The following is a 20652-nucleotide window of genomic DNA, read 5'->3' on the forward strand; positions in this document are numbered from 1 at the left end:
TACCTCTTGTAGTTTATGAGCTGGGCTGCTTTGTGGTCCAGGCCACAAATGGTGATGTGGGTCCCATTGACAGCCTTGAAGCAGTTGGAGAACTGCAGGGCATCAAATCCAGCCCTGGCCACATCCACACCTGCAATATGGATATCTATAGCAGGATAGTATTAATGGCTGTCATGACTGGCAAGGGGAGGACACCAACCATAATCATGAGAGATGGAGGGACAGAGATCCTGGGCCCCAGCAGGCTCTCCATTTCCCTCCTATACCCTCCCTCAAGCTCTCTGGGTGCCTCTCCCCATGAGACCACTCTGACCCCCCCCCCGACAGTAGGGCTGTTGTGGGGGGGCGAGAGATGGCACCATTCCCCAGGGATGGGGCTTCCCCCCATGTCTGCACACCCCTCACACCCCTTACCCCACTCCCCAAGCGTCCCCCTTTGGTGGGACACCCACCTTCACTCTGTGCAAAGCCTGCATCTTGAGAGTGTCTTACCTGCATGAGGACAGCCCTGATGGTGGATTTCCCCAAGCTGAACTTTTTTCCCACAGAGCAGTAGCTTTCAGGGGTAGCAAGATTCCAGATGGTGATGGCAACCTGCTCTTCCACAGGGAAGGAGGGCCATGGCCAGGTATCCTGTGTCCAGCGTGTGGGGACGAGCCAGGCACTGTACTCCAGGAAGGTGTCCTTCCACATTCAGCAGTTCTGGAGCCACTGCTGGTCATCCTACTGCCCCATGACGAGCCTGTCCCACTAGTCAGAACTGGTGCTGTATCTCCAGACCTGCCTGATCACCTGTGTAGGTGAGCTCAGGAGGGCCTGCATGGCAATGAGGGCATGCTCCTTGAAGTTGGTGCTAGGGTGCATCCCCCCAGAGAAGGTGGAGGACAGCTGTGATCAGGTTCAGCAGCAGCTGAAGCAACTGTGATTGAGGCCAGTGCAAACCCGGGGGCTGGTCTGGCACCACAGCTTACTGGAAAGTGCAAAGTCTTTCTCAGCAAACATGGGAGGCCTGCACTAACTGTGCTGTCCTTTGAGGGGTAGGAAAGCCTCAGCATGGTCATGGCACAGGTGTCTGAGGGGCAGTCCCTTTAAGGCCATGCCTTGCTGGGACTCCCAGAAAGGCTTCTCAGCCATGCAAACCTGTGTGATGGGGTTCTGGAACTCTTTGGGCTTGTCTACACTACCACCTTCTTTCAAAGGAAGGATGGTATTTAGGGTGTTGGTAGTTTACTAATGAAGTGCTGCCGTGCATAGGCAGCACTTCATTAAGCAAATTCCCCACTGCAGCAACTTCAAAGTTTTCAACTTTGAAGTACCAGTACACGTCTAGCCGCGGTGCACCCGCCGGTACTTCAAAGTGCCGGGCAACTTGGAAGTCCCCTTACTCCTCAAAATTTCCCTTACTCCTCCACTTCATTAGTAAACTCCCAACACCCGAATTGCCATCCTTCCTTTGAAGGAAGGTGGTAGTATAGACACAGCCTTTCTGTCAATAGAGCAACAGGGCAGGCTGGCCACTCTCTGTCAATAGAGCAAATCTCTCTTTCTTTCCACTTTGGTGTGTGGCCACAATCTGTCAGCAAAAGTTTTGTCTCAAGATATCTTCCCATGGTAACTTCTGTTCACAGAGTGCTGTAGCGTAGACATAGTCTCTGGGTTTTTGTCTCATTTATGCATATCAGAAAAGTTTAATTCAAATTTGCATAGCCACATTCATGTGCCTTGAAAGCATTTGTACACTCACTGTCAGCAAAACTTTCTATTTGTTGCAAGTTAAGCTAAGCCAGGGATATCTACATTTTCTATGATCATAAGGGCTACGTCTACATGTGAAGCCTACATCGAAATAGCTTATTTCGATGTAGCAACATCGAAATAGGCTATTTCGATGAATAATGTCTACACGTCCTCCAGGGCTGGCAATGTCGATGTTCAACTTCGACGTTGCGCGGCACCACATCGAAATAGGCGCTGCGAGGGAACGTCTACACGCCAAAGTAGCACACATCGAATTAAGGGTGCCAGGCACAGCTGCAGACAGGGTCACAGGGCGGACTCAACAGCAAGCCGCTCCCTTAAAGGGCCCCTCCCAGACACAGTTGCACTATACAACACAAGATACACAGAGCCTACAACTGGTTGCAGACCCTGTGCCTGCAGCATGGATCCCCAGCTGCCGCAGCAGCAGCCAGAAGCCCTGGGCTAAGGGCTGCTGCCCACGGTGACCATAGAGCCCCGCAGGGGCTGGAGAGAGAGCATCTCTCAACCCCCCAGCTGATGGCCGCCATGGAGGACCTGGCAATTTCGACGTTGCGGGACGCGGATCGTCTACATGGTCCCTACTTCGACGTTGAACGTCGAAGTAGGGCGCTATTCCGATCCCCTCATGAGGTTAGCGACTTCGACGTCTCGCCGCCTAACATCGAAGTTAACTTCGAAATAGCGCCCGACGCGTGTAGCCGCGACGGGCGCTATTTCGAAGTTAGTGCCGCTACTTCGAAGTAGCATGCACGTGTAGACACAGCTAAGGTGTGTTAGTATTCATGTTTCTTGATTCTGAAATATGACAGTATCTGCTTTGTAACCATAGTCCCATCTGAGCACAGTCACAATTGTATAAAGTAACAGTATGTCTCCAACTGGAGCTCATTTCTTGGGTCCTTGCAATTAGACATGTTCTGGAAAAGGGATTGGAGAAGTCATACATATGCTTGAGTGAGGGACAAAATAATAGGAAATTGAATTCTGTTGCCTAGAATGCTTGAATTACTATATTCTCTACGGTCTGTATAACATTTTGCCTCAAGTAAAATTCTGATCTGATTTGACTTTAAAATAAACTGACAGAAAAGTCTAAAAATCTTTGTTATTGTAAAAGCCCCTATAGAGTTTTGGAAATGAAATTTAAAACGAGTAATGTATTTCTTGAGGCACTTGATGATTTTTGACACATACACAGGCTAGAAATCATATGTGCTTGTTTGATGTTCATATGTATTTATTTTATAGCCCATTTACCTGAATTGTGATTTTTCTTGCTTAAATCCCTCAGAGGTGTTTTGTCATGTGAAGATATAAAAATACAGTTCATTAGGCATTTTTATAGAGCAAGAAGAAGTAAAAGGAACAGCTTACACACCTTGGCCTCGTTCAGCTGCTTAATGCAACATGAATAGCTTTGTTGAGGGGAAATATTTTTGCTATCATTTTAGAAAGCCACTCCAATGAAAATCGTATAAATATTCAAGATTTTGAAAGACTTAGTCTGCATTTGTCACATTAAGTTTAAAATTATTATTATTTTTTTTTTGTGAACAGAAGTTAGAGGTGTGAATCAAATAAGTCACTTTGTGGCAGAATTTTTTGTTCAGTTGGGGTAAAGTTAACAAAGTAAACAAGTTGTCGAGTAAAGGGTTGGACCAGCTGCAGAAGTGTTTGATTAAATATAAAGTCACAGCTTAACTATGTAACTTTCTTTCACTCTATTTGGGTGTGTCTACATGGGCACAAATCTTCAAAATAGCTATGCTAATAGCCATTTTGAAGATTACTAATGAGGCACTGAACTGAATATTCAGCGCCTCGTTAGCATTAGGACGCTTCTGGCCGCGGTGATTCAAAAACGTCACTTTCAAAAGTGCGTGGCTTGGCACAGCAACACTGGTGTCCCTTTCGAAAGGACCCTGCACCTTTCGAAATCCCCTTATCCTGCTCACTGATCGGAATAAGGGGATTTTGAAAGGTGCGGGTCCTTTCGAAAAGGACCCCCGTGTAGCTGCGCTGAGCCACGCGCTCTCAAAAGCGGCGCTTTTGAAGCGCCGGGGCCAGCAGCGTCCTAATGCTAATGAGGTGCTGAGTATTCAATTCAGCGCCTCATTAGTAATCTTCGAAATATTGCTATTTTGAAGATTTGTGCCTGTGTAGACACAGCCTTTGGTCCAAACAATTTTATTGTAATACACAGATGGGAAGATGGAGAAACAAATAGGGTTTTTGTGGTCACTGGCTGGTATGCTCTTGCGACTCATAGACAGATATTACACTGTTGTTGAATTATGCTGTAGTAACATAAAAGACATGTCTGAGAAAATCTATTATGTTGAATCATTCTACCAAACGGGTACAAGACTCTGTTGTATACCTGTTTCATCATCTACGTAAGTCTTTACACTTTTTAAAAATAGATTTTTCAACGTGATTCTTCAAGAGATTAATATCCAGATACATAGTTGTGGTCATCTCTTTTTTTCCTGCACAATACGTATATGTTTTATTATGTTTTGTGCAGCAAAATGAAATTGTGATTATGTGCAAATCTACATTGTGTGAAGATAAAGCCCTATGAACAATAAATAATATTAAATTTCTGTAATCTGGTTGGGGTAGTAGCCAATACTATTTTGAGTCTAACATCGAAGCTAGGCAGTTGTGCATAATACTCCTGAAGCATAGTGTTAATTTCCTATATGAAAGAATAAAACTTGTCTTTATACCTAGTCTTTGTCAAAATAAACAATACACAGTCCTCTCCCCAAATAAGAACATAAAAATGACCATAGAGGGTCAAACCAAAGGTCACTTTAAGTCACTATCCTGTCTTCTGACAGTGGCCAATTCTAGATGCTTCATAGGGAATGAACAGAACAGGTGTTCGTCAGTTGATTACCTTGTCACCCACTTCCTGCTTCTGGCAAACAGAGGGTAGGAACATCATCCCTGCCATCCTGGGTAATAGTCATTGACTGGCCTGTTCTGCATGAATGTAACTCGATCTTTTTTGAACCCTGTTATAGTCTTGCCTTTCACACCATTTTCTGGAAAAAAAATTCTGCAGCTTGGTTGTGCATTTTGTGAAGACCAAATAAAACCAGTTGTCTGATCAGTTTGGCCACGTCTACACTCACAATATCTTTCAGAATAGCTGGGGCTCTTTCAAAAGATCCTGTGGAGCATCTACACACAAAATACATTCTTTCAAAAGGAATTTGAAAGAACATGACGCTTCTTCCAGAGGCCCTCTTCTTCACCCAGGTGAGGAAGCACACCTTTTTCTGAAAGATTCATTTGGGAAAAAAGCATATGTAGATGCCCTAGGGGCCCTTCTCTCAAAAGAACAGTTCATGGCACCAGATTTCTCGATCCTTGGCCTGTTGTTTCGAAAGAGTGGGGACTGGATGGATGCTCTCTTTTAAAAGAGCAGATTGCTCTTTTGATCTGCTTTTTTGTGTGTTGAGACAATCTTTCAAAAGAAGTTTTTTTCAGAAGAAGTCTTTCAGAAGAACTTTGTTTGAAGGATCGCTGTAGTGTAGATGCAGACGTTGAGGTATTTCTCTATGTCTATTACCTTGGTATCTAAGTAACTGTACCAGTAAAGAGATCCATCATATTTATATATCTCTATGATTGATATCTCTTCCTGTGAATGAACAGAATGCACTAATTTGATTCACAGGGCATGTATTCAAAGAATGCACATTTGTTCAGATGATAAAAAGATAAACGCTCACATAAGGCATTATTTGGTGATGTGATCCTGCATTCTGTATAAAATCATCTAGCCTCTTGCCCGAATAAAGCAAAACACTCCTTAATCATCCTAAATGTCTAAAACTGCTTCAGACAATGAGTCAGGAAATCTTCAGACAACATACTCAGCTTTCCAGGAGCAGGCCCAACTTTTGCTGGTAGAACAGTTGTTCTAATACGTATGTGCTGAGTGCATGCTGAATGTGTGCTTAGCACAGTTCAGGATCTAAACTGCAATGTATTATAATTACTATTTAATATGTTGGAATGCCCAAGAGTGTGAGGCACTTCACAGTGTAAATAAACACAATCCATGTCCTGGAAAGCTTTCAGTCTAATAGACTAACACCAAGCCCATTAAAATCAATTGAAAGCTTTGGCTCACACCCTAAGTTCAGGCATGACACCAGCGGGGGAGGGACAAAACATGATGCATCCTTTGTAATGTTAATGGCGTTATAAGGATACTCTACAGCACAGTTTCCCAAACAGGGGGGCATGCCCCACTGGGAGGGGCATGAAGAACTTCAGGGTAGGTGGCACGAGGCAACCCACCCCCCACAACATTCCTCCCACTTGGAGAAAAAGTTAGCCCTTGCTTCCAGCTCTCAGCCGTGGCCATTTCACGTGGGTGACCCAGTGCAGCTGCTATAAAAAGCAGGCAGCTGGCTAAGGCCCACATGGAGCTAGCTGCCTCCTGAAAAGGTGAGTGAGTGTGGGTTGGGGGGAAGGAGGAGGATGGGGTTAGATGAGGGGCTGGCAGTGCCTGGCTTTGGGGGGAGGGGAAGGGCTTAGGCAGGCGGCTCACAGGTGGCTGGTGTGGGTGCGCCATGAGAAAAAAGAGGTGGGAGGGGGGCATGAGGGTTTCTCAAAAATCAAAAGGGGGGTGTGATACTGAAAAATTTGGGAACCACTGCTCTACAGGCTAGGACACAGCGTGGTAAACTATTTTATTTGGTTGTATTAAATAAAATACTTGCCCTTATTCTAACAAAACAAAACAGCAGAAATATAGCACTTTAAAGACTAACAAAATGATTTATTTGTTGATGAGCTTTTGTGTGACTGGCCCACTTCTTCAGATCAATCTCATTTCCAATACAGACTGACAAATTATAAGTCCAGAGGGCCAAAAAAAAAAAAAGAAAATAACAATAAAAACTGACAAATTAAATACATAGGACTGAAGGAGGGGGACAAGAGGAGGGGGGATGTTAATCGTCCTGCCTGAGATAATTGCTAGCATCAAAGGAAGGGAAGCAGTCCTTGTAACATGTAAGGTAACTGATGTCTTTGTTCATACCAGCTGTGTCTACACGTGCCGGCTACTTCGAAGTAGCTGCGCCAACTTCGAAATAGCGCCTGTCATGGCTACACGTGGTGGGCGCTATTTCGAAGTTGACATCGACGTAAGGCAGCGAGATGTCGAAGTCACTATCCCCATCAGGAGATGGGAATAGCGCCCTACTTCGACGTTCAACGTTGAAGTAGGGAACGTGTAGCCGTTGTGCGTCCCGCAACATCAAAATAGCGGGGTCCGCCATGGAGGCCATCAGCTGAGGGGTTGAGAGACGCTCTCTCCAGCCCCTGAGCTCGATGGTCGCCGTGTGCAGTGGCCCTGTAAAGGTCCCCGCCCCCTGACTCCCTGCTCAGGAAGCTGAGAGAGCATGCAGGCAGCAGCCCAGCCACGCGGCCAACCTGCACGCTCCTCTGCAGCCACAACAACCCCCCACCGCTGCGATGGCTGCCCCCCAGCCCCCTAAGTGCCCCCAGGACACCCACCCCAAAGGGAGCCAGGGCTCCCAGACCGGCAGCCAGGCTGGGAAGCGGCAGCGGGGCCCCTCCTGGACGGAGGCCAAGCTTCGGGACCTACTGGGGCTCTGGAGCGAGGAGGAGGTGCTCCAGGTAATGGGGAGCAAGAGGCGGAACGCGGACGTGTTCGCTCGGCTGGCTGAGGGTCTGGCCACCCAGGGTCACCCTGCCCGCACTCCTGACCATGTCAGGAGTAAGGTGAAGGAGCTGCGGCAGGGTTACGCCCGGGACCGGGATGCGGCCGGCTGATCTGGGACCGCCCCCGTCACTTGCCCCTTTTACAGGGAGCTCAGGGCCATCCTGGGCCCCCGGCACACCTCCTCCCCTCTGGCCAGTCTTGATACCTCGGCCGACGAGCCCCAGAATGCCCCGGAGGCGGAGTCCACCCCGGACGTAAGCCCTGCACCCCAGGGCCCACCCCAGAAGCCCACCCCTGGGGCACCGGAGGACGAGGAGGAGGAGTGGGAGCCCTCCTCCAGCAACGCAGGGCTCTGGATCCACATCCTGTCCCAGAGCTCCAGAAGGGTGTCCGCCCACCAGGTGTCCCCCGACCGTGGGAGTGAACCACCAGGTATGTACCCCCCTGGTGCACACCCCCCGGGGTTGAGGGGTGGGGTAATAGATATGACCAGGGCCCTCCACATGCCCAGATGACCATGGCCCCAAGGACAGCAGTGGCATGTCCCTCAGAAGAGTGCATCAGCCCCTGCCCCCCAGCACAACAGTGCCATGCCCCATCCCTGGGGATGGGAGGAGCGGAACCTAGAGTCCCCCGGGGGGAGGGGGTGGGACACCCATCAGCAGCAACAGCAGCATCTCCCGGGGATGGGGATGGGGAACCAGCAGCAGAGGGGTGGGGGGACAAGGGCCACAGCTCGGGGCCCACACTAACGGCTGTCTCCACTCTTCTTGCCCCCATGTGTTCTGCAGCTGCACCATCGGAAGGACTGGAGAGTGCCAGCAAGGTGTCAGTGGTCCCGAAGAGCCCACCAGGGCCATCACTGCAGGCCAGCCCCTCAGTGGAGCACCAACCGGCCCCAGGGCGGGGACAACGGTGGAGCCAGCACCATCCGAGGATGGCGAAGGACCCCCAGCTGCTGACCATCCTTCGTCGGCAGCTGGAGGTCTCCAAGCAGTGCCTGCGGGTGGAGGAGCGGTGCCTCCAACTCCAAGAGCGGGTGCTGGCCTGGCACCAGGAGGCATGGGGGACCTTTATGCGCACTTTTGAGCGCATAGCAGACTACCTGGCCCCCCATGCTGTGCTGGCCGCTGCTCTGCCCACCCTGCCTGCTCCACCTGCTGCTCCACCCACCGTCGCACCGCCGTCCGCCACCGAGGGCCCTTCCGCCAAGGGGGACCTAGGGCCAGCTGACACCTGCCGGCCTTATCTCCCGGTCCACCCAGCCCCCAGCCAGCCCCGGCGTGGGCTGTGGCCGAGGCGCTGCTCGTGGTCGCCCACCCCCGGTGCTGGACATTAGCGGGTGTGGGGCCCAGGACGTGCCCCCCTCCCCCTTTGTATATATCCCCTTCACCTATCTTTTGTAAATAGTTTGTATTAGACCCCTGTTCTGTTATGTTATGATGATACCTGCCCCCCATATAAATAGTTCTCCCCTTCCTTGTCTTCCCCTTTTTTTTTCCTTTCATCTTATAATACGTATATATGTAATATTTATTTTGGCTGTACATAGTTATAATATAAGAAGAAGAGTTCAACATATATATTCTGGTTTGATGAAAAACATGTCTGTTTTTATTTACAAGAGAAGTGGGGGGGTGCTCTTGGGTGCTCTGTGGTGTGGGCGTAGGGGCAGGGAGTGTTGTGGAGGATGGGGGGCGTGCTGTGGGGGGCCTGCCAGTGTTCACCCCACGGCCTCGTCGAACTGGGCCCGCAGGGCCTCCCGGACCCGGGTCCCTTCGGGGTCCACCTGGCGACTGGGGGCAGCTGGTGGCTGCACATTGGCCCTGCCGGCCCCCACAGCCCAGCCCTGAAAGAAGGCCTCCCCCTTGCTCTCCACCCGGTTGTGGAGGGCGCTGCATACGCCCACAATCTGGGGGATGTTGGTGGGGCCCGCATCAAGGCGGGTGAGGAGACACCTCCAGCTCCCCTTGAGGCGGCCAAATGTGCGGTCCACCACCTGGCACGCGTGGTTCAGGCAGATGTTGAAGCGCTCCTGGCTGGCTGACAGGTGGCCCGTGTAAGGGTGCATGAGCCAGGGCCGGAGGGGGTATGCTGCGTCTGCAATGACGCAGAGGGGCATGGTGGTGTCCTCCACAGGGATCTCCCGCTGGGGGATATAGGTCCCCACCTCCAGCTGGCGGCACAGGCCCGAGTTCCGGAATACCCAGGCGTCGTGGGTGCTGCCAGGCCAGCCCACATATATGTCCAGGAAGCGGCCCTGGCTGTCCACCAAGGCCTGGAGGACTACTGAGTGGTAGCCCTTCCGGTTTAGGTAGCATCCTCCACTGTGCTCCGGGGCACGGATGGGGATGTGGGTCCCATCCAGAGCCCCGAAGCAATTGGGGAAGCCCAGGATGGCAAAGCCCGCGATGGTGGCATCCGGGTCCCCAAGCCTCACAAGCCTGTGGAGGAGCAGGGCGTTGATGGCGCAGACGACCTGCAGCGGAAGCACATGGGAGAGCACCAGTGAGGGGTGTGCAGGGTGTGTGTGGCCCTCCCCTGACAGGACTCCCCTCCCCTGCCAGGGCTGCCTCCCCTTCTCCCCGTGGGTCTTCTTACCTCCATGAGGACAGCCCCGACGGTGGCCTTGCTGACGCCAAACTGCTGGCCCACGGATCGGTAGCTGTCTGGAGTGGCCAGCTTCCAGACAGCGATGCTGACCCATTTCTCCACACTGAGGGCACGCCGCATGAAGGTGTCCTGGTGCCTCAGTGTGGGGGTGAGCCCCTGGCATAGCTCCAGAAATGTCTGCCGGCTCATGCGAAAGTTCCTGAGCCAGAGGTCATCGTCCCACTTGCCGAGCACCAGCCGCTCCCACCAGTCGGTGCTTGTGGGGTAGCTCCACAGCTGGAGGTGTGTGAGGCGGGGGGGGTGGGGTGTGCAGGGTTTGGGGTTGCTTCCTCCTCCCCTCTGGGCAGCTCCTCCTCTGTGGCTAGGATGTGATCAGCTGCCTCCTGCATAGTATTGAGCAGGGCGAGCACTGCTCCTACAGGGGCAGCTGGGTGGACCTCTGGCTGCTGCTGCTGCTGCTGCTGCTGCTGCTGCTGCTGGGGGTCCATGACTGCATCGCCCGAGGTGTGCGTGCCTATGGCTCTGCAGACCGCGTGCTGTGCAGGCTGCGTGTGTCTGGGAAGGGCCCTTTAAGGGAGTGGCTAGCTGTTGCCCTGGAAGCGCTAGTCCGCCCTGTGACCCTGTCTGCAGCTGTTCCTGGCACCCTTATTTCGATGTGTGCTACTTTGGCGTGTAGACGTTCCCTCGCAGCGCCTACTTCGATGTGGTGCTGCCCAACGTCAACGTTGAACATCGATGGCACCAGCCCTGGAGGACATGTAGATGTTATTCATCGAAATAGGCTATTTCGATGTAGCGTGCACGTGTAGACGTAGCCACCATGTGTTAATGTGTCAAATTTGAACAGGAATTACAGCTCACAAACAGACTAACATGGCTACCTCTCTGTTACTGCCTTTATTCCAGTTTTGCATAAGTGGCTGAAGTGGGTTTTCAGAGCAGATTTCAATGAGGAACAGTCCACAGCCTGGAGTGCTAACACCAGAGGGGTGCTCTATATATAGGAGTGCATGAAAAATGGAGGGAGAGATCAGTGGAGCATTGCAACTGGTACCACGGGTAGAGCTGAGAGGTGATTGACAACACAGTTAATATTAGGGTAGAGGTACTTAGATGAAGTGAACATACATGTTTATCAACATTTCCAAACCAATGGAAAGTGATTGTGTGATGACAGGGCATATAAATCCTGAACCAGCTGCTCCTGCACAAACACAAACCATTGGATTGGAGTTAACTAGAGAAGGAGTTAAAAAGAGGGAGGAGGAGACTTGAAGGAGCTGTTAAAGAGAGGGAACTCCGCTCAGAATGGGACAACCCTGAGATGGGAGCAAGTGGTTGAGTTTTCTCCCAAAGAGAAGTATGACATCCAACAGCATCCCTGTCCTTGAAAAAGGAGAACACAGAACCCCTGGGCTGAGAAGAGGTAAAAGACCTGAGACTTGTACTGAAGACCCACTGAAAATCTTGGATGTACTATCATACTTCAAAGAATCATACAGTTCTAGAAATGAAAGAGTCTTCGAGAGGTCTTTGTGTCCAGTCCCCTACACACACCAGGGACAAGCATTATCTAAATCGTACCTGGCAGATGCTTGTCTAACCTGCTTTTAAGTATCTACAATGAAGGAGATGTTTTCCTAGGCAATTTATTCCAGTACTTAATCACCATGACAGGAAGTTATTTTTTCCCCTAATGTTTAATCTAAACCTTCCTTGCTACAATTTAAGCCCATTGATTCTTATGCTCAGAGGTTAAGGAGAATAAATTTTCTCCCCCTTCCTTGTAGCAGCAACCTTTTAAGCACTAGAAAGGTGTTATTGTGTCCGCTCTCCATCTTCTCTTTTCCAAACTAAACACATCTAATTCTGTTGTTCCTCATAGGTCATGTTTTCTAGACCTTTAATCGCCTTTGTTAGCCTTCTTGGGGCCTTCTCCAGTTTATCCACATCTTTCTTCAAATGTGATGCCGAGAACCGGACAGTATAGTTGAGACCTAATCACTGCAAAGTAAAGTGGAAAAATCACTTCTCATGTCTTGCTTAATGACACTCCTGCTAATGTATCCCAGAACTTCCAAGGACTCTGAAGTGCAAGAGGAAGACATCTCACTGAAATTGCCTTTAGGTTCTCTTTTTTCCCATTGTGTTTTTTAACCACATTAGCTGACTGTTGATTGTTTCTATTTACTTCACTTAGGATCCCGAGGCAATGTCTACACAGCATGGTAACACCTGTATCTGGTCTGTGTCATCTCAATCAGGCTCAGGGGGCTAGAGTTATGAGGCTGTAAAATTGCTATTTGAGTGGGGCTGGATCCCAAGGTCAGCTCTCTGATAGAGGGGAGGATCCCAGACTGCTGGATTCCAGCCTGAGCCTGAAGGACTACGCACCAAGTTTTAGCCCTCTGATTCCAACTTAGCTGACCCATGCCAATCATGGCTGTACTGCAGCTCTTATCCAAGTGTAGATGTATACTCAGAGGAGAGGAGCAGCCAGAAGATCGTGGCCAAAAGGCTGAGCTTGACACTTCCTGTAATTGCTGCAGTAGAGTGGAGGAACAATAGCATCTGCACATTTGCACTCTTCATGTAGCTCCTGATGGTATGGTCTGCCAAGTTCAGATTTATAATAGATGACTCTAAGAGAAGCAAAAAGAATTATGTTCAAGAATTATGGAGAAGTAAACAATTACAAAGGTTGTTAATAGAAACCCTTGACTTTTTCTGGATGTTTGTGTCAGTAGATATAATGAATAGAAACACATACATAATTACAAGTACTCTTACATTTCAGTCATTTTTAAAGGCAGCTGAGAATTCAAGTAAATTTCAAGGCACTTATTTGAGATGAGGAATCTTGCACGTTGCTGAAGTTTCTAGGGTTCAACAGAGAAGGATGGGTTAGGTTATTCCTGGGGGGGGGTGCTCATTATACATTAGTGCCTTTGCAGCTAGCAATTCTGATATAAAAGGTAAACAGTAAATATCATATTTAAGTTAAATGTGTTCACGTACTTTGAAATTATGTTTTTACTATTCTAATTTTGTACCTGACATAGGAGCTCATTTTTAAAGTATTATGTTTTCAGGACTTATAAGTATACAGATTTGTAGGAATTAATCTTGAGTAATTATGAATATGATTTTATGTCATTGTGATGGGGTGGACTAGACCCAAAGGATCCTTTCTGAAGGCTCCAGGGTTCTACCACACTCATCCCAGGAAAGGAACAGTGACAATTTCCTCCATGCAGGCCATAGTGGCTACTGGTAAAGCAGTCAATTGAAGTGCGGTAACTTATTAATCAATGGCTTTATTTTTAAAGGTGTCTGATCTTGACTTAAGAATCTTCTTTTTAATTTCCACTAAATCAAAGTTATTTCATGTCATTTTGAAAATATAATGCTGCAAATCTATTATCAACCCGTCTGAAATTTTGGCAAACTTAGCCTCAAATTGTATCAATGGTTAAAATGGCTTCCTTCAGAAAACCTGGTGTTTTTATGTACAGTTCTACCTTTCAAAAATCTCCAAAATTCTTACATTTGAAAGCTATTGTATTGGGATGTTTTTAGACTGAGGATTTTCCATTCTGAGGTTACCTTCATGCTCTTTGTGCAATGGCAAAGTACTTCTGAGCCATTGCGAGACATTGAACCACACTATCAACACCGTATGGAATGGAAACCAGTTGAGACAGGGAGTGGTGTCACACTGCTATTGCCCCTAGTTCCAGCGCCTCTGCAGAGGGAGATGTGGGGATTCTGTGATTTCATGAATGGTTGAGCTGATTTTTTTTTCCTTTTGATGTGAGTAGGATTTCTGTATTGACTCCACTGGAAATGGGAATTTGCTGATTTCATTATTTCTCTTTTAGACTGATCCACATGACACAATTAAATGTTATGACAAGATTGCTCCCTGAGAGAACAGATGTTATATTTGTGTTAGTTAAGAAATAGGTATATGAATTTGGCCCTTACTATTAAAATGAGAAAATAACAACAACAAAAGCAATAAAAACAAACAAAAAATCCCCATTAGAATTGAAGTTAAACTAACACTCAATTTTCTCAGGTCAGGATCAGTTTGTTCCTTTATGTCAAAAACTTCTTCTTGTACAGCAATTGTACAGATTGTTTTTGTTTATGCTGACCAATATGCTGTAATCACATTTCCTGGGTATCTTCCACCATAATCATTATTATTTATAAGATCCAATTCTGTCAAAATACATGTTTTGGACAAACATTATAAGTAGAAGAGTTACTGAAAAGGAAGTGAAAATAACTCTTAGTAGGTTCACAGGTGTAAACAGCGTACACCTCCTCCTAGTGGGTAGCAGGAGATGTTAATTCGGGTTTTATTTAAAAATAGTCACAGAATGAGATTCATTTGGGTACTGCATTACATGCTTAGATCAAAGGCATGAGAATATCTGTAGGCCAGAACTTTGATGGGCTTGTGGAAGCAGTACACTTACTATGAGACAAGATGGAAGGTATTATTGTAAATATATTATGCATGGGGCCCTTCTAAACCCTATAAACAGTACTTTCTAAAGGTAACATAAAACAATAAATCTCATGACATGGAGACAAACATGCATGCAGGCATACAGGCTCATTTTTGATATGTTTAAAAATGTGTCAGAAAAAACAGATCTACACTGCATAAAAAACAAAGTAGGGGTCTTAATCCAGTAAAAGGCCAAATTTCCCTGTCAGTCGTATTTTTACTACTTCTTTTACTTCAGAGTTCTGATTTTGTTAATAATTAAAATTGTTTATGGATATTAGACAGTTTCACAAAAATTGTGAAACTGCAGACCAAGTTAAAGTGATACAATCTACAGTTTGAGATCCACTGATCTGGTTAGGCCTCCTGTATAACACAAAAACTTCATAAAATTTCCCTTAAATATTTCCTAGACTATATTTTAATAAATCCAATTTTGATCCACATTGTCTCGTCTTCTACATTTGTTTCACCTTACCTTCCAGTTGATCATGATGTTTCTTTCTTCATTTTACTAAATAAATCTTTATTAAATATATATGCCAAAGTTAGATGTAATAAACCAGTGCTTCAAAACAAAACAAAACAAAACAAACAAACACAGAGAGAGAGAGAGAGAGGAGTCAGTAGTCAGCTGGTTCCCTGCCCCCACCCGCCTGCAAATCCCACAGCTGGGGCTGCTGAGGTGCCAGTACTCAGTACCAGCAAGTACTGGCACAATAAAGCACTACAGTAAACTCTTTCATACTCGGCAGCCCCAGGACTGGGAAGTTGCTGGATAGTCAAATATTCTGCATAATAGAGAGGTATACCTAACAATGCATAACACTAAAGAAAAATAAGATTAGATACTAAGAAACAAACAAAAATATATGCAGAGTACTTTATTCATCAACAACAGTAGTACTGTACACTGTAAACGTACACTGTATTTGCTGTATTTATATGTTTTTATTTTCTTCATACTGTATTTATGGAAAATGTAACTAAAATTGCTTGTGGTTAAAGTGTTGGTTATATGAGATGCCCAGGTAATAGAATGTCAGATATGAAAAAGTTTGCTGTATTTAGAGACTATGGTGTTGAAGAGTATGAGGGGCAGACAGTAGTGCATGTAGGCTGCTATGCTCCAGTACACCATTATAATGAGATATTTCTAGACAGTATGGTGTACCAGAAAGACACTGTACAGCTCTCAGACCCTTCACAGAGCTTCCTCTCCTCTGGGTTCATCTGTATGGAGTGCTGCAAGAGAGCCAGGCTGCACAGGTGAGGCTGGGAGCCATAGAGCAGCTGGAGGAGCTGCTGGCATTTTGTTACATTTCCCACTGCCTCTCCATCAGAGAAAGAAGCTGAAGCTGCATCCCACCACACCACCAGCCCTGTTGTTTGGCAGGGTTTCTGCTGTATGCAGCCAGAGGAGACACACATCCAGGGGAGGGCAAGGGATGGGATTGGGTTCTGCTCCTTTCCCCACTGGCAGTGGCAGAGTGGGAAAAGTAGCAGAACTGCCAACACCTTCACCAGCTGTTGTACCACCTTCAACCCCTCCCTCAGGTAATGCGGGATGGGGAGGAGAGCATAAGAGGATGGGGGCCTTTGGCTGGGAATGAGTTAGAGTCACATGGTGGATCCACATGGGGGAGTCATAAGGTCTTCCTTAGCTGGCATCTCCCTACTTGTATCACTGTGGAAAGATGACAGGATGGAGTCCCAAATAAGGCAAAAATTGGTATATTATAGTCCTGGGATTGAGAGCAGAGGGATTAGTGCAAGGAATAAATTACCTCTTCTCTGTAGAGACCTGGGGCTAGAGTCTAAGAGAGAAGGAGTGACTGTGCTCCCATACACCTCAGCAAAGACGCCTGGAAGTGGGCAAATGCTCCAGTGATGAAAAGCACACAAAGGAGCAAGCTTGGAAGGGTAAAAGGGTCATCTGCTGTTAATTTCTGCTGCCAGTGTTGAACTGCTTGTTCTGGAGGGTTAAAGGTCTTGCTGTAACTTAAGACCTCACATCCCACAAAAGGGATTTTTTTTTTTTGACAACTGTGTATTGATGTGTGCATTCATCAGAGTGGAAACTGAAGTCTTGTTGAACAGACTGTGGAATGGGGTAGAACAGCTGTTGTTCATTTCCCCTTATCCCTTAAATCTCATGGTCTGTTGGCATTTTCACTGTGTATGGGGCACCGGTGATCAGAAGTAACTCCCATCACATGGCTAAATATAGGGGTGACAGAGCTTAATTATTTTATGGAGAAAGTGAGTAGCAAGGACTAAATTGTGACTCTGAGTTACAATCTGATCTCTGGTTTTCTCCTGGGGAGTGGAAGTAGAGACTAATGGTGACTTTGAAATTATAATAATTTCAAAATTTAGCTCCAAACATGAATTATGGAAGGTAGAGTTAGGAAAGGGTGGAAGGGAGATGGGTGTTGTTCCTGTCTTTCTGGTTTCTCTTTCCTTAGATAACTCACTATATCCTTGTAGATATATTATCTTTGGTCTCTGTGAATACCATTAAACTAATTATTTGAATTTTGTCCTCACGCTATAAAGAGGAAAAGGCTTAGTTTCCAGCTGGTTTATGCTTTCCTTCACCTGGAATTATGTTTTGCTTTAACATTTTCTTTTTTTATTTCTCCCTGTCTTTTTGCAGGTTTTGACCTAGTCAAGTGTGAAGACCCAGGAATACCAAATTATGGCTACAAGATCCGTGATGAAGGACATTTTACTGACACTGTTATTTTATACAGCTGTAATCCTGGCTATACAATGCATGGTAGTAGTATTATGACTTGCCTAAGTGGAGATCGAAGAGTATGGGACAAACCTTTGCCTACCTGTCTAGGTAATGTTTATTGTGACTACGATATAGGAGTCATTCATCATCCGGTCATGCACAAAGCGGGTAGCTGACTAGTACTGGCTCAGGACAGAGTCAGCAGCATATATATGTCACATCTTTCGTAAAAGTTTGCCAAGAAAAATGGCTTGCTGTCCAATCTCTTCCCTCCTCAAACTCCCATACTAGTATGGAATCCTAAGGTTTCTGTTGAGATAATGCACCTCTCATAATTACTACAGATTACAGTAGAATACTTGATCTTCTTTTCCCCCCTCCTTATCTGCTGGAGGATTGGCAGTCCCAGGAACTAGTAAACAAATGAGCATTAATTTGTTCCACAATTTAGTTGCTAATTGGAACTGAACCTTCTGAACAGAAATTTCCAATTTTCTTTTATCCTTTGCCCACTCCTTTGTCCATAATTAAGTCTTAACAATGGAAACACAATTAGAATATTTTGCACTGAACGCAAGAATTCAACCTGGGTTTTTTTTGCATTGCATTGTATTTTCCACAAACTCACATCACTTTACATTTGTCTGTTAAAAAAAAATCTGTCCTCTAAAAAATAACATACGTATATCAGTCTTTTCCTCCAAATTATCTTAACGCGTTACATTCACAATGTTGTATACAGGCAGAAACTATTAATTATTGTATCCAATTTCTATGAGGCCTCACACAACTCTTGAATGGGCTATGGTGATAGAAGTGACTTGCCCAATCACAACCCCTCCTTTACAGCTGATTTCCCTCTAAGACTCCCTGTAACTCAATGCCATAAAGTACACTGGACATGTGTCAAGAGTGCTCATTGGTAGACTATTTGGCCCATCTGACACAGCTCTTTAATGATTGTGTGGTGACAAGCTAGGATGAACATCACTGCTTTAGGGCACAACTCTTGTCATAAAAGAGCTAACTTCCACTCTAGCTGATGGGTGCTGAACCTGTACATCCCAGGCCCTGTCCCTGCTCCACCCCTTCTTTCAAATCCCCACCTTCAACTCACCCCTCCCACCCCACTCCATCCTGTCCTTTCTCTTCCCTCTCTTTTTGTACCCTCTCCTCTATCCTGGTCCTCCACCTCCCTCCCTGGACCTCCTGAACACCATGAAACAGCTCATGGGAGGTGCTTGGAGGGAAGAGAAGGAGTTGATCAGTGGGGTCACTGGTGAGCAAGAGGCACTGCAGGAGGCAGTACACCTTGGCTGCCAGTGGGTTCTGAGTATGTGGTATTTTTTCTCCATGGGTGCTCCAGCCCCAGTGAACCCACAAAGTTGACACCTATGCCTTGACACCAATGCCCATTGAGTTAGCACTGCTGAGAGTACTTAAGACAGAAACACATGGGAAGCCCTTAAATCACAGACACCGGTATTCTGTGACATTATGATCCCACTTACACATAGTGCCAATCTCATTAACACAGCCCTCTGAACCTCAGACAATTTCAGATTAAGGCAGTGTTTCTCAAAGTCGTCTGTGGGTGAAATGGTGAACTGGAGCCAAAGGATCTGCCAGGTTCTGTGGTTATGGATCCTTTTGGAAAACAAAGCAACATGGGCCCACTAGCAGCTTTCCCAAAGGCCAAAGCCCAGCTTTGGGAAACATTCATCAATATTTCTCAGATGCTTTCTGGTGCTTCGTTTATTCAAAGCTATTGTGACCAGGGCTTATCGGGCTGCTTTGTATTGCCTTACTCAGCTGATGAATCTGGCCTTAAAAATAAATAAAATGATGCTAAATATCTGTAGTAGGTAATTTCTCAAGTCTTTTTGCATGTCCTCTCCAACAGGGAGGCATCGAGAAACAACACTGCTAAAATTGTTGAGTGTACAGCGAGCCAGTGCTTTGGCGAACAGACAGCCTGTAGAGTATTCACTTGCATACAAACCCACACCCTCTAGGTGTGTCTACTCTACTTGCCTAAGCCATGCCTCACAATTTATAGAGCTATATACACCCCCATTGGGGACATATGCCAGCAGGCCTTCGACACGCCTCTGAAAAAAACTGTGCAGTGGAAACATATCCTTACTCTTTATTTTATGGAGGCTAATGATTTTCTACATGATATCAAAGAGCTTTTCTTTTATTGTTGTAGAACATGGTAAAAATAATATTTTTTTAATTAAAACAAAGAGAAAAAACTTTAAGGTTATGCTAAATATCGTGACCTTGTTTTCAACAAGAAGTAAATGGATGGTTTATTTTTCAGCTGAGTGTGGTGGTCGAATTCATGCTGCTTCTTCTGGTCGCATATTGTCACCAGGTTACCCAGCACCATACGACAACAATCTTCATTGCACTTGGATTATAGAGGCAGATCCAGGGAAGACAATTAGGTATATGCTTAATTTCAGTTCTTAATGTCAGTTGTTAATGTATATTTTTGTCTAAATGAAGATTTATGGCAACTAACCACTACATACTACATTATTTTACATTGTCTATGTATGTTCCTGAACTTTTTATTATCAATGCACCAGGTGTCACAGAACAATTGGAAATGTCATGTATGTTCTTTTTTAATATAGTTTAGTTTCATCTAAGTGATAAATACCTAAAGCTAGGTGTCAAATTAACAGCAACGAAGGGTCCTGTGGCACCTTACAGACTAACAGAAAAGTTTTGAGCATGAGCTTTCGTGAGCACAGACTCGCTTCATCAGATGCTGGTCTTGGAAATCTGCAGGGCCAGGTATAAATAAGCCAGAGCAAGCGTGGGGATAACAAGGTTAGCTCAGTCAGCAAGGGTGCAGCTTACTACCAGCAGTTGGTCTGGAGGTGTGAACACCAAGGGAGGGGAAGCTGCTTTTGTGTTTAGCCAGCCATTCACAGTCTTTGTTTAAGCCTGAGCTGAGGGCGTCGAATTTGCAGATGAATTGTAGCTCGGAAATTTGTCTTTGGAGTCTGGTCCTGAAATTTCTTTGCTGTAGGATAGCTACTTTTAAGTCTGCTACTGTGTGGCCTGGCAGACTGAAGTGCTCTCCTACGGGTTTTTGTATATTGCCATTTCTGATATCTGATTTGTATGCGTTTATTCTTTTACGTAGAGACTGTCCAGTTTGTCCGATGTATATAGCAGAGGGGCATTGCTGGCATATGATGGCGTAAATTATAAGGTGCCACAGGACCCTTCATTGCTGTTGCAGATCCAGACTAACACGGCTACCCCTCCGATACATGT

At 46.3% G+C, this 20652-nt stretch overlaps 1 protein-coding gene across 1 annotated transcript in view; it reads left to right on the forward strand.

Moving 5' to 3' along the window:
- The window catches only part of CSMD1 (CUB and Sushi multiple domains 1), a 1701396-nt gene that overhangs the window by 1297926 nt on the left and 382818 nt on the right, over window positions 1-20652 (forward strand). The window contains exons 24-25 of the mRNA XM_074989136.1: window positions 17272-17463; window positions 19682-19808. Of these exons, the coding sequence (XP_074845237.1) occupies window positions 17272-17463; window positions 19682-19808 (319 nt within the window). The remainder of the gene's footprint in view (window positions 1-17271; window positions 17464-19681; window positions 19809-20652) is intronic.

Source organism: Carettochelys insculpta, chromosome 3 (assembly GCF_033958435.1).
Source record: "Carettochelys insculpta isolate YL-2023 chromosome 3, ASM3395843v1, whole genome shotgun sequence".
Lineage (NCBI taxonomy): Eukaryota > Metazoa > Chordata > Testudines > Carettochelyidae > Carettochelys > Carettochelys insculpta.